Source organism: Lathamus discolor, chromosome 4 (genome assembly GCF_037157495.1).
Source record: "Lathamus discolor isolate bLatDis1 chromosome 4, bLatDis1.hap1, whole genome shotgun sequence".
Lineage (NCBI taxonomy): Eukaryota > Metazoa > Chordata > Aves > Psittaciformes > Psittacidae > Lathamus > Lathamus discolor.
In genome coordinates, this window is record NC_088887.1 from 65,710,330 (window position 1) to 65,735,208 (window position 24,879).

At 41.3% G+C, this 24,879-nt stretch overlaps 1 protein-coding gene across 6 annotated transcripts in view; it reads right to left on the reverse strand.

The window, feature by feature from the left end:
- The window catches only part of MCF2L (MCF.2 cell line derived transforming sequence like), a 159,290-nt gene that overhangs the window by 23,819 nt on the left and 110,592 nt on the right, over positions 1-24,879 (reverse strand). For all 6 annotated transcript variants that reach the window (XM_065677900.1, XM_065677897.1, XM_065677895.1 and 3 more), the window contains 7 exons: positions 13,122-13,212; positions 5,445-5,564; positions 4,582-4,698; positions 3,933-4,082; positions 3,134-3,258; positions 1,619-1,733; positions 543-662 (listed from right to left, as the gene is read on the reverse strand). In XM_065677900.1, coding sequence (XP_065533972.1) covers positions 543-662; positions 1,619-1,733; positions 3,134-3,258; positions 3,933-4,082; positions 4,582-4,698; positions 5,445-5,564; positions 13,122-13,212 — 838 coding nt within the window. The remainder of the gene's footprint in view (positions 1-542; positions 663-1,618; positions 1,734-3,133; positions 3,259-3,932; positions 4,083-4,581; positions 4,699-5,444; positions 5,565-13,121; positions 13,213-24,879) is intronic.

The following is a 24,879-nucleotide window of genomic DNA, read 5'->3' on the forward strand; positions in this document are numbered from 1 at the left end:
TACAATTTGGAGTACAGTAGCAGTCTGAACTCAAATTAAAAAGTACCTAACTCCAGCACTTTAGCCCCATGAGCAACAACCTCACTTACAGAGCTATATATTTTCTTGTGAAGCACAAATCATAAGGTGCCTTTTCTACATTGTTCAGAGTATATGTTTCTTTTGTTCATCTTTTAACATATTGTACATTCAATACACAGCTTTCTCATTTCTGAGATTTAATTAAATAAATGGCTTTAATTGTAATGGAAGTGGCCCCTTGATCACGAAGTGCAGAACTTGGCTATGCATACACTTCATGCAGTTCCTTCACAAACTGATCACCCTTGACTTTGTGAATAGTCACTCTGCTCTTTAAGAACTGAGCTGCTCCAGTGGTTAAAGACTTCATTCAAAATTCCTTCTACACATTACTTGAGACTTCTTCTGCCCTGTTGTCAGCTTAAGCTCCTGCTCATAAGTTATACTCAGTAATCAAATATAGTTCCCTTCCACACATGCACTGTCATACCAGAAATTAAGGAGACCTAGAGAGTTCTTACACATGATTTTTCTTCATAGCTGGCAAGATCTTTCAAAATATGCTCCACATGTGAACAGCTGTTTCCCACATCTAAGAAAGCAGACAGTCTCTCGGACAAAGTATCTAAAGCTGCTTTGACCTGAAATGAGACACAGCTATGTATCAGTGAAGATGATTCCACCTCTCTGAAGACCCATCATGTAAATAGCTGCTAGCTACTATTTCTAGTCAGGTTATTCGCATTATAGGCTGACTTGGCCACAGAGACAAATGACTTTTTTTGTCAGCCTACCTTTACCCTCAATTCAAAATGAAAACAAATGCAAAGAAAAGGCAGCGAAATAATCCTGTTTCCTGCTGCTGAAGAGAAGAACAGGAAAACTAATGTTCAGGAAACATTTATGATCTTGTTCTCACCAGATGACAATAATACAAAGCAACATTAACATAAACAGCAAAACGTGAGGGATAGGTCCTCAACCGAACAGTTGGTTGAGACATACACTTGGTAAGAGGTTTTCTGAGCATTGCTCCCACAGAGACACAGGGGCTGTGCTCTGAGATCAGCTACGCCAGTGTAAAGAGACTGTAAGTGCCACCAAGCACGAGTTAAACTAACATGAGATCAGAAACTGGCTGTAAAAATTGTAGTTCAGCCTCCACCCAGCTTCTAACAGTGTGTTTGCAACTTCCCACCCACAGTGTTGGAGACTGTTTTATAAAATTTCAGCCAGAAGGTTTTAGCTACGTCTCAGTTCCATAAAAAGGCCTACTGGAAAGATGAAAGCCTTGCAGACAGCATATTATGCTTCTGTGGTGGAGAGCAGGTTTCAAAGGAGTTTTTGAACCTCTATACACTGCTGGGCCCGTGGAACTAAAAAAGATTGCAAGACTGCAGAAGAGAAGCTATTATGCCTCTATAGGCAAATATTCAAGGTAGGAAAGATAGCAGTATGTCAAGTAAGGACATGTACAAGAAAAAGGCTGGAGAAACTTTCAAGCACACTCAAGAGCTGAAAAAGCAAGAGGGGGAAGTATTTTCTTCTGCATCATTTCTGTATTACCGAATATTGACCACCACCAAGAAGTTCTCACCTCTCTGAAATTCTGTTCAAAATTCCGAAGGCGCAGACACTGCTCAAGTTTCTGCTGATGCTTAATCCAAAACTCATCAAAGGCAGTCTCCGTTTCATGTAATTGAGCCAGAAGCCTTAAAAAAAAACCACAACCCCAAACAAACACCCCCCAAAAAACCTGTAAGAATGATGGGTTCAGCCTTCAATGGACAATACAATCTTACACAGTAAACAAAAGGCCTCACCAAAGCAATATTTTCCAGAAAAAATAAACTGGATACAGGAAACTTTGAGTATTGCACAGAATTGTTTCCTAAAATAACACTGGTGTAAAACTGAAACCCAACACAAATATTAAGTTCTGAAAAATTGGCAAGTGCTGATTTGAAGCTAGCTGCTGCACATAGACTTCTTCTCAGCTCTGGCCTGGGGACATGGGTACTTAGGGTTAGCACACATAAATAAAACATGCAAATGTGTGTGGGCTAGGACCCAGAGGAACCCAAGCCTTGGGCTATGAGCAAAAATGAAGGCAAAAAGTCATACTGCTGTGACCAGCCAGCTGCCCTTACATTTCATTCCTTGGAGCAAGGCTCATAATAAACCTGAAGGTCACTGCTTCTCTTTCAAGCAGAGTTACTTCTTAAATACATCAGGCAAGTGCCCAGCAGTACTGCAATGAAAAGAGCCTTCTTCAAGGATAATTTTGGTGAATGCCTTAGAATTTTTACTTTTGAACTTATCTTCTAATACTGCATTTGACAGTATGTTATCCTATGGACTTTACAGCGTGCTTTGCCTTACTTAGGCTATGCCTACAGAAGGCCATATATCAGAATTTTAATGAACTCTTGTCTTCAATAGCATGGCAATAAACCCTGAATTTACAAGTTAAAACCAATTAGAAAAAAGGCACATGCAAACACACACAGTTTGTTCCAGCTTCCCTCAGATATTATATTGAGTAGGAACATTTTGGATAAATTAGCAACCCCCACCCTGACTGTCCTTCGGATGGCTGATAGCAACAGTGACCAAAAAAAGTGGCTTCTGCCAAGCTTTGTGTATTGGAATGGACAGTTATTTGGAAAGAAAAGTCAGCCCCACTGTAGCAGAAACACAGAATGACAGAGAAAAAAAGAATGCAGAATATTGCCTGAGGGAAATAAGCAACGCTTTCATAGCTTTGTGAAAATTTACATCTGTTCTATGGTGATAAAATGTCTTCAAACCTGGCAGCTATTTGCAGGGGTAGCAAAGGAAAAAACTTCTGTTACTTCTATGCCCAAAGGAACCATATAGGAAGTTTCTGCATAGATACTTCAATAGCGGTGTACTCCCTAGTAACAAATTAAAAGCTACTAACAACACTGATAAGATATCAAGCAAAGCTAGAAGCTCCTTTGGGCAAATTTAAAGGAAAAGAAACCTCCCACTTCAATGCAAAAGCATGCATAAGGAGCTAAGTAAAAGAGCTGGGAAGGGGTCAAAAAACCCAGAAAAAGCAGCACATTCAGTACTGCACTCCTCTCACCTTTCTACTGTAGTTTGGCTGTCTAGCTGATCTTGATTCAGTTTGTATTCAGGATTCTCAGTACCTGGTTTTGTAATACTTCCGAGGATATCATCTCCCTGTTCTACTGCTAACCTGATATCCTCCTACAAAACAAAAAAGAACCCCACACTGTAGTTGTGTGCTTTTGGTTTTTTAAGCACACATCATAAAACAAAATCCTTTTTCCAGTTTGAAGACTTAACAGCAGTAGAGCAAGCATAGTTTGATTAAAAGCAGTGTTTGACCACAAATACAGACAGTAAATTCTAAATGCCTTTTTTTTTTTTCTATGTTTATCATCTTGAGATCCCAATGTAACCTAGTTTAATTTTCATGATATATAGGCTTCTAGTGTCTCCTTAGGCTCCAAATATCTCATAAGTTTTAGATATCCAGCTTTGAAACCCCCAAATAGGTTTCATTTTATCTGATTTGAAAGAACGTTTGTCCATTTTTCAAAAGGTCAAATATTTTCATATGTGCACACAATCAAATTTCTTGTTGCAAACAAAAATGCAAATCGAACACACTGCTACTTACAAAGGAATTTCTAATTCCACATACAAGTCATTATGCATTTGTACAAACATAAACTTAGCCTCAAGAAATGCCATTTTGAATGCAAGAGGGATATTTAACATCAAACCAACCAAAACAAGCTCAATAAGATTTCAGTGTTTCACATTGTTAACATCCTCTGAATTTTCTGTTAACATTATTAGCTATAAATTAAAACACAGTTTAACTAGAAAATAGCATTTTTACAAAAATTACATACCTTCATTTTGTCCTTCTTTTCTGTGTGTGTTGCAAGAAGGGAGCTGGTTGATTGCACATCATTTGGTAGTTCTGTTTCAGCCAGCTCAGTCCCAAAGGACTGAAGTATCTGAGCTGTTTGCTTAACCTTTTGGGCAAAACCTTCTATAGCCTTTTGGAATAAAAATCATTAAAGATGTTTCATTGCTCATCACATACATATATACAAACACACACATGCATACAAAATGTAACTTTCAAAACAAACCCAAGCAGATGAATTACATGAAAAATGGTCAAAGTATAGTTTTGCAAGCAACAGATACCGTCACCATTAATTCCTTATTTGTATATTTTTCCTAGGCTTGTATCAGGTATATCTTCCTCATATTTTTATACTCTGGAGTTATTTTACAACTTGAGCTTTTTCTTCTTGTAGCAAAACCAATAAACCTCGACACAATAATATACAGTAATTCCTTTGCTCCAAGTGTTCCGAAAACCACTCCCAAATTATTACTCATAGTATTTCTCCAAGATGACTAAGTACCATTGGGAACATCTTCTCACCCCGAGCAAGTCAACTTGCATCACTTGGAATCTATTTTATAAGTGACAGCGTATAAACCAGATCATTAAACTGACAAGTTATAACAACGACTAAGACTTACAGTGCGACGGGACAGCCATCTGTTATGGCAGTAATCCAGGGTGCCACCAAGATCTTCTGTTAATTGTGTTTTATCAATGTAACTCTGCAGTTCTGATACTGAGCCCAGCATTATGATCTGCAGCAGCAAAGAAAAAAAGGGAATGTGTTGAGAAGTCTCCTATTAAGGATTCTAAGCTCCATCCTTCAGCCTCTGATCAAGAAGCAAGTGATGGAACTATTTCCTTTGGATACAGAAAAATAAACCTAACAGTTGTTTCAGTTGAAGATAACAGTAAAAGTAAAAAACTGTATATGAGCATGAGCACCAGGCAGATTTAAAAAGAGTTTATGGATTTTACAACATGAATTACACCACCAGATTATTTTTTTATCTTGATAAACCATACATGGCTATTTTCTAAAAGCAACATTCATTTCTTGTTCATTTTGCCTTGTTATCCTAAGTCTGTGTAAGAGAACAACAGTATCTCCAGTAGTTTGGCATGTAAAGACTGTTTCTTCAACATAAACAAGGGATGGGGGAAAAGTACCTTAAAGATTATCTTTCACCCTTGAAGTTTACATCCAATAAGTAAAATAGCTAGTATATTTTTAACTTGTATAGTTTCAGAGTTTATTTTAAACTATAAACACTGTACATTTACAAACAAAAGCATTACCAGTGGGTTTACTGGTGATGTAACAACAGGAAGCAGTTGTATGCTTGCTCAAATGATAGAAACTACAGTATTTGTCCATGGGAAATGCATCTGCTTGAAAATTCACATGCTCCTTTTTGCTAGGATTTTTTTGATCCTCACTGGTGACATTAAGTACTTTAACAGATTTCTGATAGTAAAGTAAAAACAGAGTATTACTTACAGGTACTTTCATTTTAAACTCATCTTTGTTGAATTTGAAAGCAATGTCCGAGAGAGCTCGATGAAAAAACCCTGTTGGGCGCAGAACGAGGACTAGTTGAAGGTTTCCTGGGAAAGATGCCTGCAAAACAAGTTTAGTCTGTTATTTTCTGTCTCTCAGTTCCAGAAAATATTTTTGAACAAGGAGAAGCCCCCATTAAACCACAAACTAACCCTAACAAAGGCTTCCCATAATGGGGTTACCAATTATAAACTTGCAAGACTTGTACACAGAGCTTCATTCAAACAGACATTTACTCTTCTTTGGGAACAGGAATCTATTCCCCTGTAATCACATTTTTCGGGGCTGTCTTGTAACACTCTTCAGCTAAGATTACATTCAGCCAAGGAGGCTAATAAACAGTGGTGGATTAATACTTTTTCAACAGCAATACTCTCACAGTTACCTTATCTTCTCTTCCATAGGGGTTGCCAAGAGAAACCTCCGCTACTGTCTAAACACCTAACAACACATTTCTAACTTGTGCATATACTACCTTGCCGGTTGCCTACACAAACCATTGCCACTGAGACTGAATTTCTCTTACAGCAGCTTAGAAAAAAGCTTTAATTTTACAGACAGAAATAAAAGCTGAACATAATAATTCTCAGCTGTGCTTTTTTCCTCATCATCTTCCAACCAGTAGTCTGATGGATCTTTTCCAGTTCTTGAAGTGATGGGGGGGAAACAGAAAAGAGAAGAAGGAAAGCGCAGAAATAGCACTAAATTACTAAGGATCTACCTCTGCCATGGCAGAGGTTTGCATACTTGGCGTTTAGAAATTCTTGAAATCATGCAAGTCTTCCCCCCTATTCAGTATTTCCACTATATGGAGACAGTGAAGCTCACTACAGGAATGAGCATTACAACGAGTAAGTATGCCATTTTCTTCATTTTACTGTTGGAAATTATGTCACATTTCTAGCAAATTGAACTACCAAAAAAAAAAAGACAAAAAACAAAAAGGACAAAACCAAGCAAACATTTAAAATCCAAAACCAGATTGAAGGAGCTGTTACACTATGCTCTGTTTCCATGCCTAGTGAAACTGTCAGTATCTGGCAGGTTGGAGAATGGTTTAATATTCATTTTGAAGTTTCCAAGACTTCCAGGTATTTAGCACTGAAAATCACAAACTTTAAAAGAGAGAAGTGGTTAAAAAACTTTCCTGGAAGACTTCACTGTTGTTCCCCACATATCCAGTATACAACAGAGATCTCAATTTGATTGAGGAACCTTAAAGGCTTGAGCTTCACAATCTGCCTCCACTTTGGTGATGTCCAAATTTTCTAGAAAGCATGGGGTTCAGTCCCAAAGGAGTCTGTCTGAGGGCTGGGAGGAGAATCCAGGTAAGAGTGCCCACACCAGCTTCTCATCCTTGCACTTTAAACAGTCTTTCTCTGTACTAAAAGTAGTACACCCTGTGGACTTACTAACCCACAGTTTTCTATATTAAAAGTTTTTAATTTGAAAAATTCCTGACTGTATTCAGAAGAAAAAGTTAAGAAAAGATGGGTTTTTACCATGTTTTAAAATTATTGTATCAAGGACAGCTGCAAAGTTATTTGAGAAAATTATTTAACTTGGAGGCATTGCAAGAATGGACAAAATATTTCTTTTTTATTAAAACTCCAGACTAAGCTTTTCAGAAGGACAGCCATGTAGTCTATTCATTTCACACATGCAATAGGCATGTGTCTATTAATTTTGTGCCTAAAATAGCACCGTTTAGAGCCTGAGCTGCTGATTTTCAGCTTCCAAAAGGTGAAGTTAATTCATTGGCAATGCCAACATTTCAGATGAAGAAGTTCCAAGAAGAAATATCTTTTAGATAACACATTTTCATATGAAATATCTACTCCACCACATGACATCCAGACATAGCATCGTTGGCAGCACATACTTGCAACCCATTTAGCCTTTACCCAGAATACTGGGAAATATCTAAACCGTTAATTTCAAGTTGAGTAGATACATTAAAAAAATCCAATAGGATGAAGTTATGAGGCATGAAAGACGCCAAAAGTAAATTTAAGTAACCATAAAGATGATCAAAGGGCTGAAGAACCTGCCTGGTGGGGACAGACTGAAGGAATTAGTTCTCTTCTCCCCAGAGAAGAGAAGGCTCAGGGGGAATCTCATCACAGCATTCCAGCTGCTACTTGAAGGGTGGCTACAAAGAGGACAGAGGCTCTCTTCACAAAGAGCCATGTGGAGAAGAGAAGGGGCAATGGGCGCAATTGCCTAGGGATGGGGAGCTTTCCACTGCATGCTCCAGGCTTCTGGAAACGGGCAATATTAGACAGACTGAACCTGTCGGGGTTTTTGACAAAATGTAAAATTAAGTTAGATACATATAGACTTAATTATCACTTTTCTTCACAGAATATTAATGACAGAGAAGCTACCTGTAGCACTAGTAGTGATCCTGAAATTAAGCAGCTCCTAACAGTGGGAGGTAAGGAGAAGCAGGCCATCTCATGTATGAAGATGACACGATGCTGAATGGCTGGTAAGGAACTGCAAAAGCTGAGCACGAAACAATGCCTGCCTGATGGCTGGTAAGCTTATTTGCAGGGCGGGAGGGACAGCATTTCAAAGTCTTCCTATCTTTGGTTTCCAGTTTGTAATGTGGTCTTGCTCTGTTGGTGCCCAACAGGGAGCTGTTTAAGTCACCCGACAATTTTACGTGGACCAGTCAGGAACAGCAGCCATCCCACACACTCCTGCCTGACAGCAATTGTGTATGGCACATGCACTACAGGCTATTAGGCAGATGGCATTTTCAAAGGAGGAATAAGTCTCATTAAATCACATACTTTACAACAGTCACAATATTTACTAAGACGGTATGCAGCACTGCCAGGCTGCCGCTCCCAGAAAGAGGCAGCACACAGCAGAGCAGTGGCTGGGGTCTACAACCAGAAGCTAGTCACTAAAGCTTTCAGTAGTGAATAGCCAAAGGTGAGCTTTAGGAAAGAAAGCCAACACTCCTGAGTTTTCATATCTCATGTATGCTATGCCCTCCTAAGGCTTATTTAGCATACAAAGGAATTATGTGGATAGGTATGTATACCTTTTAGACAGAGATGAACTTAAAGTTGCCATCTACTCTTCAGTCCCACAGAGCAATTCACTCAGCTGCCCTGGTGCTCAGAAGTCTTTTATACTCCTACACAGCAAAGGAAAGTTTTTCTGATAAACAGTGAACCTACAAGATCTTTTCTTCTCCACATTCCAGGTGAGCAGCTTTCAGAACTATCTGAACCATGTGAGCCATCCAAGAGCTAGTGCCTGACTCAGTTTTAGTTGTTCTGTCTTAAAATACTTGGAGCAACACTGGTTTTCATTTTATGAAGAGCTTCAATATACTCACACCACCAAGCTCTGTGGTGGTGTTTTCCCTTCTGCACTTAACTAGTATGCCGCAAGCCACAGGGCACTTCTTTCCAAAATACCTCTGTATATAAAGGTGCTAAAAAATGCCCCTACTCTCCCCCATTTTTTTTTGTCAAGACTGTTTATTCCTGGCTAGAATGAAGCCTTTGAAACAGGCATCTTGTCAGGAAAGAATCTTGAATTAAATCAATTTATAAAAGCAGCAGTTTGAAATCTAGTTTTAAAAACATTGAGCTGTTTTGCATTAGATCTGTGTTTAATGTTTGTGATGTTATGATCCTGTTTTCAGACCTTAAGTGAACCACTTCCCTCTTTTTGCATATTAAAACTCTATATAATAAAAAGGAAAAATGGCTGACTTTACAAGAGTAAGGACAAAGTGCCTGCACATGTAATATTCTCAAAACATCCAAAGTAGTAAGACAAAACCATACAGCATCTCAAAATAACCTTTTATTTTATCATTAACTGAAATAATTAATAGCCACAATATTAATATGAATACTAACTTCATCATACTGTCAAGCTCTTGTTTTGAATCCAAGGAAAAAAAAGAAATAAGTAGGGGCTGAAAGACCACTAGCTTTTTCAAACTTAACCGATATGAATTGTTAAGTATCAATGCTGAACATGATTCAAAGAGCTTGCTAGAAACTGGGCTAGTGAGAAATACTTATCCATAACATAACATAAAATAGTGCCTTTCACAGAGCATCACTTACTAGAAGCATCTTTTCTCCAACAACAACTCACTAAGAAACTCAACACCTCTCTACAAAGCCAAAGAACTCAAGGTTGGATTACTGTAATTCACTGTTTCTCACCTTGGATGTAAAAACAACTCCAGATGGCACAAACCCGGGACTGCCTGGCTCCTGCAAGGTTTAGGCTGGTATTAGCACTCCAGTCTCTCCACTGGCTTTTGGTCTCCCCCTGCCAGCTAAAGGTCTTGGCCCTAATCTTCAAAGCCACTAATGGGCTAAGCCTCTGCTACAGTGAAGACTACATTTTGATTTATGAAAAACTAAGAAAAAACAGTGCTCTGGACAATGTAGTCTAAAACAGAAGGCATGAAACCTGCATGCAATACATCCTTAGTCAAAAATGGCAAATCACAAAGTAAGTTTCTCTAGGAGGTTGAATAAAACCCAGCTCTTGTCATATTTAGAAATGGCTGCAAAGTTTGTGACTGGATAAAACTTTTTCACTACCACCTGGGTGACCTCCATATCAACTGCTCCCTCAACAGCAGTTGCCCACATGTGTTATTCCCTAAACACCAAGTTTAAGGAAGTTTATTTTCTCTGGACTTTCAGTATGAGGCTGATGGCTATGGTGGAACTTTTAATGATGTTGAGTGCAGTTTTTTCTTTGAAAGACTGAGTTCACACTTCAGCCTTTCAAGACAGAGGAAGACAGTGATGACAGAACCACAGAGACAAAGATCATGTAATAACATAAGCTTCATTTTTTAAGAAAACACACTGGAACTACTAACAGAGCAGCACCCTTTCACATCCCAGGAAAAGAGGCACCACCTTTCAGCCCAGTGCCTCTGGCTTTGGTTTCAGTTCTGCTGTCACTACACGTGCTTTAGCAGCAGTCCCCCTGGATGAATGGTGCAGCCACTGCCCTTCCACTGTGTCTGCAAAAATAGCTTTACCTCTGTCTTTACAGCCTTGATTGTCTATAGCAACCTTAAAGAATCACCGTGAAATACAGATTCAGCTCATTATCGTTTTCAGTCTCAGGAAAGAAAATGATCCCTAACAAAAAGGGGAAAAAATGAAGTCTAGAAAATTTTCATAATATAGAAAGATTTTCCACATCAATTTCAGCCTGAAAAAAATTTTCTTCATCACTTCTGTTTCAAGACATACTTCCAACACCCAGTAGTACTAATCAAACAATTCTATGTGAAGAGTCTTGAAAATAACACAAAATAGTAATACTAAAAAAAGTATGAATTTCTAGTTAGCAGCTGCTCAGCGCCTACAAATATATTTCCTACAGCTGTCAAGATATTAGTGATGGGCAGATGCTCCAGCCACAGCACCCCACACTAGCATCTCTGATTTCATTAATCAAGAGGGTCAACCCCTCAGGATGATTAGAGAAAAGTCAGGAAAGACAACAGGGAGGATGCTGCAGGAACTACAACAAATGAGGCAACAGCCAAAACTCTCTTCTCAAATAATGTGAGACAGCAGCAATCAAAATTGCTTGGGATACCAGCCTTTCAGACATAAGTTTCTTTCTGGACAACCCAAATGACACTCAGATGCTTCATCACTATCAAAAGACAACTTTGACTGTTAGAAAAAACAAACAAGCAGAAATTAAGCTTCCAGTTGCCATTGAGCCATTTAAAAAAATCTTTGTCCATCAACTGGACCCAGAGAAATCCTCATGACTGGTGCAAGACATACACTGTGTATATTTGGCTTTGTCGTTTTAAGGAACAGGCAGCAGAAATGCATTTAGAGTTCATTTATAGCAAACAAATGGTGGACAACAGCAAACTATTTTTCACCAGATTTTTTTTTGGAATAGGAAAATGAGATTTTCAGGCGTTCAAGGATGATGTGACTCCTGCTGAAGCCCAAAGGAGGGCTGCCACACACATCCATGCATGAAATACAAAGCCAGAGCTGAGCCAGTTCAACAAAAAAAAAATATATATATATAAAAAAGATCATGCCTCTGAGAGATTAGACTTCAACTAAGAAGTGTGGTTTTTTTTTTTTATTTTCCATTTTCTTTTAAATAAAGCTCATAGAAGAATGAGAAAAGAAGGGAAAAGGAAAGTAATCCATCATCAACAGCACTGCAACCCACAGCACTTCCTGTGCTTAACACCCTTCTCCAGGCAAAGCCCTGAGACACGAATGCCATCACTCCAGTGATGGGTCCCTTATCAAAGGGAATAGATACTCGGGTTCTTTATATTGTGCTTCTAGGCAAAATGACACACATTGGAGGAACATTACCATAAACATTAATATTATGGCTACAAGCAATGTGTCTCTAATAATCTCCCACCTGCAACCACCCCAATTATATAAATGAAAGGACTGCCATCTGTGGAATGCTTATTTGTCCTTGAACAGAAACTACAGCATTGAATTTTTAGAGATTCAAAAACTCCAAAGATTTAGCACTTTTCCTTTAATCACCCCAAATTATGCTGCTCTCAGTTTCCACTGCTGGAATCATCTCAAAGCTGCATCACAAAATTTCAAAGTGAACTGCAAAATCAAATTCTGTTAATATTCTGGTATATTTTTAACATTCCTGACATACTTATCATGGAACAAGTTGTATTGTGGGAATATTTATCATTACATATTCATTCACAAGAAGTCATATAGTGGGAATAATGTATTACCTTTAATAAATACCTTTTAACTTACGATAAACAAACAATTCTTTGGTCAGAATGGGGCTACACAAAAATGACATTCACTGTTTTAATTTCACTTCTTTCTTACAGAGCCAAATTTTATTAGCCATTAAAAGTTAAAGAAAAGATGCTTACAGCTCTGTTTTTCAGCACTTACTGGAAAGATTATAAGCACTAACAATACAAGTAAGGATAACAAGAAAACAAGCAAAGTAAACCAACAGTAGGCTGAGCACTTCATAAACATGAATCTGTCTTTTCCTACATGTGTTAATAAAAAAAGCCTCTAAGAAGCTCTGTTTTCAGATTTTAAAAACATTAACTAAAAGTGGGACTGAAAGTAACTGTGTGTGCTATAGATGGATCATAGTAAGTACATTATATTTTCCTGTTTACAAGCAACCCCTGTTTTAATTTGGACATCACAAGTCCTTTCACAAGCAGCAAAGTAAGGCAGAATCCTCATCCTCATCTCTTCCCATATTGGAAGCTCACTGGAACAGTGAAAGGTAGAGTCATGGGCTGTCCATGCAAATATTGGTCCCTACCTGGGAAAGCAGCAAGCCACATGCATTTATGTGCATACACACGCACATGCTCTCCAAGTGCCTTCTCAGGAAGATGTCCTGAGCTCCAATTGCATTAAAGCACACCACAGACACATGATGCTCAGTTCCAGTCAGCTGGGATGCAAAAGAACTACTGGATACTTTTTGTGTCATCTATTGGTTACCGTTCTTTTGAAGAAATTGGCTGTTTTCCACTCAAAGAGGAAGGTTCAACACTAAAAAAAAAAAAAAAAAAAAATCTTTCGAAGGAGTTAAGACAGTACTCACTGTTATTCGCAGAACAGAAGCTTTCACGGAGGTCCATTTGTCCTGTCTGCGATCTATGACAAGAATAAATCCAATTCCAGCATCTCGTAAACTAAGTTTGGATGAGGAAAGAAGAAAAAAAGAAAGTTGAGTTAAAATACAAGCAGAATTCCTCTGGTTCTCTCACTTGAAAAGGCAGCATGACCCAGGCATGCCCTTTTTGTGCAGAACCTTCTTCACTGCATCTCAAGTAAAGATACACTATACTGTACACCTTTGGAAAGATGCAACAGTCCCAAATATGTTCCACAGAGCTTCAAACCATAATCAAATAATGAATTCTTTTTCATGAAAGATAGTTTTTACATTTCTTGTGCAGTGATTATTTCAGAGAAAAATAACCCCCTTTGACTCTCCATTGTTTTGGTGCTGATATAATCCATCCTTCATGCTGTTTTCAGTATAATTTCAGTATCGAAATGGAGTTGCTTTCCTTTTGCATCTGCTTTTAACCTTCTGTTTGAATTGTATTCCTCCTCACTGATATTTAAAACCCTTAAAAATGCAGATCCTTCTGATCATTTCACGGTATTGCTCCACACACCCGAAATTCTCATACGCCTCCAGGTTGCAAACTTGTTCCCAGGTGCATTTGTACATTCACCAAAACAAAAAATCCCTATGGCATTTAAACAGTCCAACTCGTAGATGAGAAGAATGAGATCAGATGCACTTCTCTGGAATGCAAACATCTGTGAGAGAGATTCTGCTGAAATCCTTGCGTACGGGTGACCTTTCTTTTTTGCCTGTGCTCAGCTGCATGTGCTACTGAGTCCCAGTCAAGGGATCTGCTCCTGTTTTGTAATTCTCCATCTAAGCCAATTGTGCAATGCCAGCAGCAGCCCTTGCCAGCCAATCGCAATCAAAATGAAAACGACAGGCAAATACAAGGCAGACAGGCTCAGATTTGTTATTTTCTCATATATTGGGTCATTTTTACTAGATGTGCTGTATTTTCAGTCCAGATAATAATATACTGCAAGGCCTATCATATGTGCTGTGTGACTTTTATAAATATTGTGCACTGATTGGTTATTGTCATATCTTAGAAGACAATATAAAAACCAACACAACAGAATGTCAGAATCCCTCATTCAGGATTGCTGAATCATGAAAAAAACAGCTTTGCTTTATTAGATTATGCAGGTAGCATAACAGTGTGATGCTGAAGAGGATGAAGAACACAGGTACCCAGATGTGTCACCTTAAGCTCCACTGCAAAATCACAAATTTAAGCATGACTTACAGTGTATACTCTCTCTTTTACAAACTAATCTCTCACAAATTTACAGACTAAATATTAAGGGAAAAACATGAATAATCATAAAAAATGCAAATGAACACTGTCTTTCAAAAGAAGGTAAGCAGTCATTTTAACATAGGAAATATTAAAACCAACCCTTTACTGCCCACATTCAATGCACATTACTTAACTCTTGCCTCTGGGTTAGGACAACACTGATAAACAACATCTGAGTACTTGCCTTGTAAGCCTGAATAACCTTTGCAGACAAACTGGGCTTTACATTAACAATATGCTTGCCACTACTGTAAGTTTCCATGATTTTCTAAGTCTTTCCCCTCCTACTCTCTCTTTACTTGAAGGGAAAGAGGAGGAAAGAGACCCAGATTGATTTTTAGCCTCTTCCTGTTCCCCATTTAAAGTTCTGACCATTTTAACCTTTAGTGACTGAACAAAATTAAATGCTAATATAGCAACCATGTTCCACAAAAATCAGGTACCAAAACAAACTCCTTCAGACATACATCCTAAATGTGGATGAATGGAGTCAAAAGGTGCTACCAAGCTGCTCCCACAGCAATTCATGTGGAGTTTGAAGTGTATTCTGCTGAGTATTCAGACTCTTACAGAGCTATTTCTCCTGCTCAGTAGAAGTCCCCGGGAGTCCTGGAATTTCTGCATATTTCCTCTATGGAAGCATCATCTCAGATCCCACCAAGTTCCTAAATGCAACATCTGTATCATATTTCAAGAAACTGTTGACATTTCTGTGTAACAGGAATAAAATTCAAGCTTCTGACAGAGCAATCAAGCAGACTTCTCTCCAGGAGCACAGGGAAAGACAGGCTCCGCTGGGATTCTGAAGAAAATCTAGATGGCAGCTACACACAGTTGTCTGTCTCAACACCTAGCAATAAGCAGAGCTTAATATAATTCTCCTAGGAAAAAAAAACAAACAAACCAACAACCCCCAACCCAACAAGACTTTCTTAAATGGAAGAGTTGACAAAGGAAAACACATCTCTAAGATAGCCCAAAAGATATCTTTAGCAATCCTCCTTTTTCCACTGGATCAAATATGTTGGGTGGTTTCATTATTCAGACTGTGGCCCTCTTCCAGGCTCAGACACAAAAGCCAAGATTCACCATTGCTGGCTAGAAGAGACCCAGTGCAAACTCTTGAGCACCTGACTTCAAACTGTTAACACTCCATTAATATAGATTGCTTTAAAGAAAAATTGAAAAATGCTCTGTTCTGAACATGGTGGGAAAAATCTTATCTGGACAACAGTGTCTTGTGAAGGGCTGGCTTTGGAGTCTGGGATCCAGCTCCAGCAAGCCCTAGGCAGGAAGCAACAAACCAAGCTAAGACATTGTGTACAACAAAGTCGAGAACATTATGAAGACAACAAAGTCACGTATTCATGAAAAGCAAATATTGGAAACAGGTTTGTTTGCCAATACACCCTTGGCTCTACTGACCTCCCTTTGCTGACACCTGTGTACGTAATTACAAGACTGTTTGCAAAACCCCCTCTCTTTTAGGGCACAGGATGAATAATGCTTTGGTAACAAGAAGGTATTAAATTGTCTTTTGGCTCCTGATTTAACTTGGATTTACAGCTGTCTGTCTTTCCCTCAGCCATATTTATTACATTCTATCCAAATACCGATTTCCCCTTCCATGCCTTTAACTTGAGAGCAAAGCATTCCAGCTTCCACTCTGTCTCAGCAGAAACATGCCCTGATTGATACCTGGCCTGTACTGCTCATCACGCTTTACCCCCTGGCTTGCTCCAGTTGCACTGCAATCGTCAGCTTAGCCCAGGACTTGCATCTGTGTATCACACTCCAACAGACTTACCACCACCACCCACGTTTATGTCTCTCATTCATCCCTTCAACCATTTTCATTCCTTATTGCCTTAGCCCAAGAACAGCTCAAAAAGAAAAGTCTTGGAGCTAATTTTTTTTTAATTTTTTTTTTTTTTCCCCTCAATACTATCAGAAGAAATGACCAAATGGGTTCTCACCCCACCCCTTCCTGAGTATCACAGTCCCCTTATCCTTCAACCCAAGTCTCCCTCACCCTACTTCCTGCTCAGTCTTTCAGTATCTTCCCTCTGATGGACCCTTCTTTTGGCTGTGGTCTTACCTGTTGAGTCAGGCAGCTTGCCTGCACTACCTGCTCGTCAACAGGCAGCACTCACATTCCATCACAGTCTCCCTGCGCTCAGCCCTGGTAGTGGACCTGACTTTAGAGCAATTAGTTCTGCAACCATAGAGAAACCCCTGCTCCACCCCAGGACAAAGCTGGTCTTTTTTGACAACAAATTTGAGTAGCTACTTAGCATTTACGACCTGGGATTTAGGCAGATTTTTCTGACGGTATTTCCTTGACACAAAGGCCATCATTCTTTTAAGTGCCAAGTTCAAGTCCTTGACGAAAGGATGGAAGCACTTAAAAGGCTGTATCAGTGTTTGAAAAGCCCAGTGGATATGTCCCCTTTCTTGGGAACAACTCAGCTATTTTGGCCGAACTTTAAACCAAAAACTCAGGTGAGACCTCACAAATGGAAAGAAAATTTGACAGAGTTGTAAACAACTGGAAGCCAACAGTGAGAAACAGCAGACAACCTTAGCAGAACAACCTGCCTATTAAGGCTCCTTGACACTTCCCTTACAACCTCTGTTTTCTTTAATGCATTAACTTGTATCCGGTGTACTTTCTGAAACATAATTTATATAAGCTTGTAATTCAAACTTAGTATTTCCTTCCTTTGTTTCCCTCCTATCACACATAGAAATCCCCCATCATGGGATAAGCTCTGTTCTTCTGTTTACTTACCAGCACAAAGAACAGAACATTTTTAGAAAGGCAGAGAAACCGTTCCTGCTCTGCAGGAAATGTATCTGGCAAACTCACAAAGGCCAGGTCAGAAAGGTAGAAAACAGTGGAAAGGGACCAAAGACCACAGAGGACAGGAGAAAACGCAGCAGAGGATAGACTTTCTGCTCAGTCCTCTCCTTCTGCCTTGGGGAGCCAGTGTTAACACCATTTGGAGAAAATAAAGAGCATGAGGTTGAAGTACCTGCCAAACAAGCACCAAGTTCTCCATGTAGACTAGAGCAGGAACTGAATTTTCTACTTAGAGACTCGTCAGCTTTAGATTATAGGGACATCTCCCTCTTTGTCTTATTTGCAAGATTCATGAGCTCATGCACCTGGGGGAAAGGGTGGGAAAGCTTATAATACATAGGCCTGCAGAAAGAAACTTCCCTCTGGGGTGTGTGGAAGCAATTATATAGTCATCATCTGAAAGATCCTTGCATTTCTCCAAGGTATGGGTGGTGACAACTGCTACACAAGTAAGCTCCCATTGCTTCTACACTGCTGTAAGGAAACTGCTCATATACCACAAACAAAGCAATTCTTCAGGTTCATCACAGAGAATTGATAGTGTAAAACTTTTGCATGTTTGAAATTCTATGCAACATTTTAGGTTAAATAATCCCATTTTAATAAAAGTGAATATCAGTCTTAAAGTCTTATTATTACACAGTTGGTTGGCGTTGCACTCAAGACTGTTCCCTACCTTGGCTACCTCTGCGTCTACATACAAACTGACTAGAAAGTCTTGTTCTCAACAGCTGAACAGCTACTTTGATAGTAGGACTTCAGTAACATTCAGTGAAGAATTACTGCACTGAGCAGAGCACCAAGGCAATGTCTGCAGTAATCTGCATTATAAGCAGCTGAAGCTGTCTTTAGATCCCTGGTACCACTCATTTGTAAAGCTTACTCACCCTCTGTAGCTCATCACTGACCATCAATGTGCATCAGTGACGTACACACTGCTTAAAGAGATGTGGGGTCTCAGGATGCTCACAAATCCCGATTTTTATATTGTTTTTGCATGCAACACATAGGCCTATGTCAGAAGGACCATGGAACTGGCCCACCCACCCATTTCAGCCATACTACTATACCACAAAAGGGCAAACATACAAGACCTGATGACATACCATCTTAGGGATGGTACTGCCCATCCTGTCTATATAGCAGATTTATGCCTGGGCATGCCGCAAAGCCTGTGTGGACCAGCTCTTGAATATAAATAAACCACCCCTCAAATGTAGAACTGTATCCAGCGCAGAAAAAGACAAGCTGGAGCTCAAACAGGTTCAGCATATACAAAAGACAGTCCAGTAGCCTGAGCACAGGGCTAAACAATACTTTGAACACTAAGCATTCCCATCATGTCCCCACTGATAAAAATGCTTCCAGCAGCTACCACTCTTTGAAGTCAGAAGTCATCCTATATCCAGTCATCAACATACAGGCTAGGGTAACCAAGAACAGCATTCTCTTCTTAGGAAAAGGTGATTGGAAACCAGACACTAATTAGCAAGGTCTTTATAATTATATTTTGTTATTTTTATGACAGAAAAATTGAGATGTGCATTGATATTGAGGTATTAGTGGCAAAGAAACATTTTGCCAGGAAAATAAATAGAATGAAAACATATTTCCAAAAGATGGCTGTATAAACAGATGCATGACGCTGTCATGACGTTTGATTGGTTAGACAGAAAAGAGCAGTTTGGTGCCAAATTCTGCCACAGATGTACATGTATGACTAACTGAGGTCAAAGAATATTGCACACATCAGAGAACACAATTATTCCTAAGACGGGTAACATTTATGAACATCCAGGTGAAGCTCTTTGGCCACCTGGCAGACCTCTTCAGCTCTAAAGCAAACTGGTATGATATTTTGGCTATGACTCAAAGTGTAGGCCTGGCATCTTAGTTCAGATTCCCCCAAGAATCACTTGTAGTTGAGATGTGTAACTGCTCTATCAGACACCAGTTATTTTTTTCTTGTAAATGCTGCTGGAATAAAAGAACTGATGAGCACACTCTATTTCTGGCACATGGCACTGCATATGGGACAAAATGTGAGTGCAGTGATTAACTTCTTCATAATTTTGGGATTAGTATAGAATCATAGAATCATAGAATAGGTAGGATTGGAAAGGACCTTAAGATCATCTAGCTCCAACCCCTCTGCCATGGGCAGGGACACCTCACACTAAACCATGTCACCCAAGGCTACGTCCAAACTGGCCTTGAACACCACCAAGGATGGAGCATTCACAACCCCCCTGGGCAACCCATTCCAGTGCCTCACCACCCTAACAGGAAAGAATTTCCTCCTTATATCCAATCTAAACTTCCCCTGTTTAAGTTTTAACCCGTTACCCCTTGTCCTGTCACTACAGTCACTGAGGAAGAGTCCCTCTCCAGCATCCCTATAGGCCCCCTTCAGGTACTGGAAGGCTGCTATTAGGCCCCCACGCAGCCTTCTCTTCTCCAGGCTGAACAGCCCCAACTTTCTCAGCCTATCTTCATATGGGAGGTGCTCCAGTCCCCTGATCATCCTCGTGGCCCTCCTCTGGACTTGTTCCAGCAGTTCCATGTCCTTTTTATGTTGAGGACACCAAAACTGCACACAATACTCCATGTGAGGTCTCACAAGAGCAGAGTGGAGGGGCAGGATCACCTCCTTCGACCTGCTGGTCACGCTCCTTTTGATGCAGCCCAGGATACGGTTGGCTTTCTGGGCTGTGAGCGCACACTGAAGCCGGCTCATGTTCATTTTCTCATCGACCAACACCCCCAAGTCCTTCTCCGCAGGGCCGCTCTGAATCTCTTCTTTGCCCAACCTGTAGCTGTGCCTGGGATTGCTCCGACCCAGGTGTAGGACCTTGCACTTGGCATGGTTGAACTTCATAAGGCTGGCATCAGCCCACCTCACAAGCGTGTCAAGGTCCCTCTGGATGGCATCCCTTCCCTCCAGTGTACCAACCGGACCACACAGCTTGGTGTCATTGGCAAACTTGCTGAGGATGCACTCAATCCCACTGTCCATGTCAGCGACAAAGATGTTGAACAAGACCGGTCCCAACACCGATCCCTGAAGGACACCACTTGTTACTGGTCTCTAGCTGGACATTGAGCCATTGACCACAACTCTTTGCGTGCAGCCATCCAGCCAGTTCTTTATCCACCGAGTGGTCTATCCATCAAATTGATGTGTCTCCAATTTTTACAAGGATGTTTTATGGGACAGTGTCAAACGCTTTGCACAAGTCCAGGTAGATGACGTCAACTGCTTTACCCTTATCCATCAATTCTGTAGCCCCATCATAGAAGGCCACCAGATTGGTCAGGCAGGATTTCCCCTTAGTGAAGCCAGGCTGGCTGTCACCAAGCACCTTGTTGTTATTCATGTGCCTTAACATGCTGTCTAGGAGAATGTGCTCCAAGATTTTACCGGGCACAGAGGTGAGACTGACTGGTCTGTAATTCCCCGGGTCTTCCATTTCCCCCTTCTTGAAAATGGGGGTTATATTTCCCTTTTTCCAGTCGTCGGGAGCTTCACCTGACTGCCATGGTTTTTCAAATACGATGGCCAGTGGCTTAGCAACTTCATTCGCCAGCTCCTTCAGGACCAGCAGATGGATTCCATTGGGTCCCATGGACTTGTGCGCGTTCAGATTTTTAAGATGGTCTCGAACCAGATCCTCTCCTACAGTGGGCCCAAGGTCTTCATTCTCACAGTCCCTGCATCTACCTTCCAAGACTTGGGTGGTGCGGTCGGAGCCTTTGCCAGTGAAGACCGAGGCGAAGAAGTCATTCAGAACCTCAGCCTTCTCCAAATCCTGTGTAGCCAGTTCTCCCGAAAGCTTCCTCAGGGGACCTATTTTGTCCCTAGTCTGGTTTTTATTTGCTACATACCTGTAGAATCCCTTCCTGATATCGTTAACATCCCTGGCCAAGTTTAATTATAACTGGGCCTTAGCTTTCCTAACCTGGTCCCTGGCTTCCTGGACAACATCCCTGTACTCTACCCAGGCCGCTTGTCCTTGCTTCCACTTTTTATAAGCCTCTTTTTTCCTTTGAATTTTCCTCAGCAGATCCTTATCCATCCAAGGAGGTCTCCTGGCCCTCCTGCTGCACTTCCTTCTAGTTGGGATGCAACACACCTGAGCTTGTAGCAGGTGATCTTTGAATATCAACCAAGAGTCTTGGGGCCCCCTACCCTCCAGGGCTATATCCCATGGAACCTTACTAAGCAGGTTTCTGAAGAGGCCAATGCTCTTTGGAAGTCCAGGGCAGTGAGCTTGCTGCACGCTCTTCTCACTGTCCTGGGGATCTCAAATCCAACCATCTCGTGATCGCTGCATCCAAGGCTGCCCTGGAGTACCACATTCTCAACAAGCCCTTCCCTGTTGGTGAGCACAAGGTCAAGCATGGCACCTCTCCTTGTCTGCTCCTCTATTACTTGCAGAAGGAAGTTGTCTTCCACACAATCGAGGAACCTCCTGGATTGCTTGTACCGGGCTGTACTGTTGTTCCAACAGATGTCAGGGTGGTTGAAGTCCCCCATGAGAACAAGGGCCTGTGAGCGTGAGGCTGTTCCTATCTGTCTGTAGAGTGCTTCATCCGCAGGTTCTCCTTGATCAGGTGGCCTGTAACAGATCCCCACAGTAATGTCTCCCACGGCTGTTTTCCCTTTAACCCTGACCCACAAACTCTGTAAACTGCTCACCTGTCCCCAGACAGAGTTCCATACTCTCCAGCCTATCCCTAACATAAAGAGCAACTCCCCTTCCCCGCCTGTCGGGCCTGTCTTTTCTAAAGAGCCTGTAACCTTCCATTCCAACACTCCAGCCATAGGAGCCATCCCACCATGTTTCTGTGATGCCTATTATATCGTACCCCTGTAGACGTGCGCACATCTCTAATTCCTCCTTTGTTCCCCATGCTATGGGCGTTTGTATAGAGGCATCTGAGCTGAGCTCCAAATGAAGCTGTCCCGTTGGCTGGGGTGGCTGGAATATATCTACATTGCTCTGAGCATTTATCAGAGGTGCTGGCAACTGACTGGGTGTGTTGGGATGGAATGATGCCCCCCTCCCCCAACACATCTAGTTTAAAGCCTCCTTGACCAGTCTGGCAAGCCTCCTACCAAAACTGCTCTTCCCCCTCTTTATGATCAGACCAGCTCCACCAGCCCCCAGTAGACCTGGCCTACTAACTTCAGTCCCATGTTCAAGACACCCAAACCCCTGACTATGACACCACCCTTTTAACCATTTATTAACCTGGCCAATCCTCCTAGCTTTCTTTAGGTCCTCCGCTATGCCCTGAAGAATTGACAAAAAGACTATCTGAGCACCGGAGCCCCTAACCACCTCTCCCAGGGCTCTGTAGTCTTTATGTTCCACAGGCTACTACTGTCTATATGCCTAGCACCCACATGGATCACTAGGAGTGGTTAATAGTCTGTGGGACTCACTAGAGCAAGCAGCCTCTCTGTAACATCCCTGATCCGTGCTCCCGGTAGGCAGCACACCTCCCTCAAGACTGGGTCAGGCCGACAGACGAGTGCTTCTGTCCCTTTCAAAGTAGAGTCCCCTACTACTACGACCTGCCACTTTTTCTTGGCAGCGCCAGTAGAGATCTTTACCTGTGCATCATCCGGCTGTTTCTGGTGCAAGTGAGTTTCCTCATTTGCCTCCTGCAGGACAGCAAAGCGGTTCTGCGTGGGGACAACAGATTTAGGAGGAAGCCCCTTGCTTCTAATCGTCCTTTTCCTCCTCTTTTTGTTGGGTTTTTTTGTCACTAATTCCCATCTTCATGGGTTAACGGCCTCCCCTTCTTTCCTCCATGAGCTAGAGGGGACGCTTGAGGGTCCTGCACAATTTCAGCCTGGAGCAAGCAGCCCTGCTTCCTCTCAGCTACGCTGACATCTTGCAGCTTATTGACAGCATCCCACAGCTCAGCCCCTGCTGCAGGAGGGTCTCCACCAGGGAGCACCAAGTGAAGCCCTGTCCATTGTGCACCTTTCCCTCACCAGACCAGTGCAGGCACCCTCTACACTCCGAGCTCTGCACTGCAGCCTCCCCTCTCATCGGCTCTGTCTGGGTGCCTACGCTGGGCACCGCCGGGGCAGCCAGAGCAGGCCTCCCAGACCAGGCCCTGGTCATACGACGGGCGCTCACCATCCCGCTCGCCTGCCCATGTGAACTGCTGCACAAACTGCCTCAGCCTGCTCTGTTCGCCACGCTCCTGGTCACTTGCGCTCCCTGGGGCAGGTTTTTTCAAATTATTATAATTTTGTCTTTATTTTCTGTAACCTGTAACTCCTTAGCTGAAAACACTGAAGAAATCAGCGAGCTAAGGCAAGAAGCACAGCTGGGAGGACATGTCCATTGTTTCTGATCTCCTTGGAAAACCACCCATATAGCACAGAACCAAGGAACAGACACATCTCAAGCTTCCTGAGGTGCTCAATTTAAATCCAGTGCTTGGTGGCATGGAAGTCACTGCACTGCACCTATCTCTCTGTAGTCGCATCTCTGAAATCAGGGAAAAAACTTGCCATCTACTCCTTATTGTGTTTAACTAGTGAGTGTCTGTAGTGTGCTTCAGCAAAAGGCTACTGATATAGAAAAATGTGTTATACTTGATTATTGGGCTTTCTCATAGTCAGCTCAATGAACTTCAACTGTGGAAGGAAAAACCCTACCAAAGTCAAACTAAGGCTGACCATTGTTCATGAAGAAGTGTAGGAAAGAGAAGGAATTCCAGCAAAGAAAATTTAAAATGAGGCAGTCAGAAGTGCTGCTATACAAGTGCAGCCTCTAGTGGTCTGTTCGAAATCACTGAATGCCAAGTAAAAATTATTATATATAAAGCTCCTGGCAGTAAGAGCTGCATTTCGTCGAGCACTGCTGATGCTGTGACACTCCACAGCAGGAACATAACCTATAAGCAAAGAGGCACCATTTCTCATCGATTCTTTTGTTTAAAGTCTGATTTTGAAAAGAAAAGCTTCCTTCTCCCTCCCCCCAAAAACCCCAACTAAATCACTATGAATAAAACAATGTGCATGCTATTCTACAACCATTTTCATTGTACACTGGAATTCTGTGAATAGATGCATTTTTAAATGCACATCCAAAGCTATGTTTGGACCTTCTCTTTACTTTGGTTTTGGTAGTTACTGCCTTCGCTTCAGAGAAACAGATGAAGCTGCAAAGGAAAAGAAGAAAATCTGAATTTTTGTGTTGGAGCTGAACTTGTTAAAGTTTCATCATTAGACAAGGTTCAGATAAGAAATCTGATGCATTTCCCTCCCTCCACTATGCACATTTTTAATTTCCTTCTCCACATTCCAGCTAACTAGATCTTATCCAGGGTAGCACTGATGAAAACCTTATCTCTTCCCTTCCCCATTATGCTTACTTTTGGTCTCAGCTGTTATTAGCTCATGCTCCATATTTGTCTGAAAACACTCATATTGTACTTCATTTTTCTAAGGATTGCGGAATCATCAGATACACAAAATTGTATTTCAGGATCTCACAGCATGCAGGCAAAGAAAAGTTTAGATGAATGCT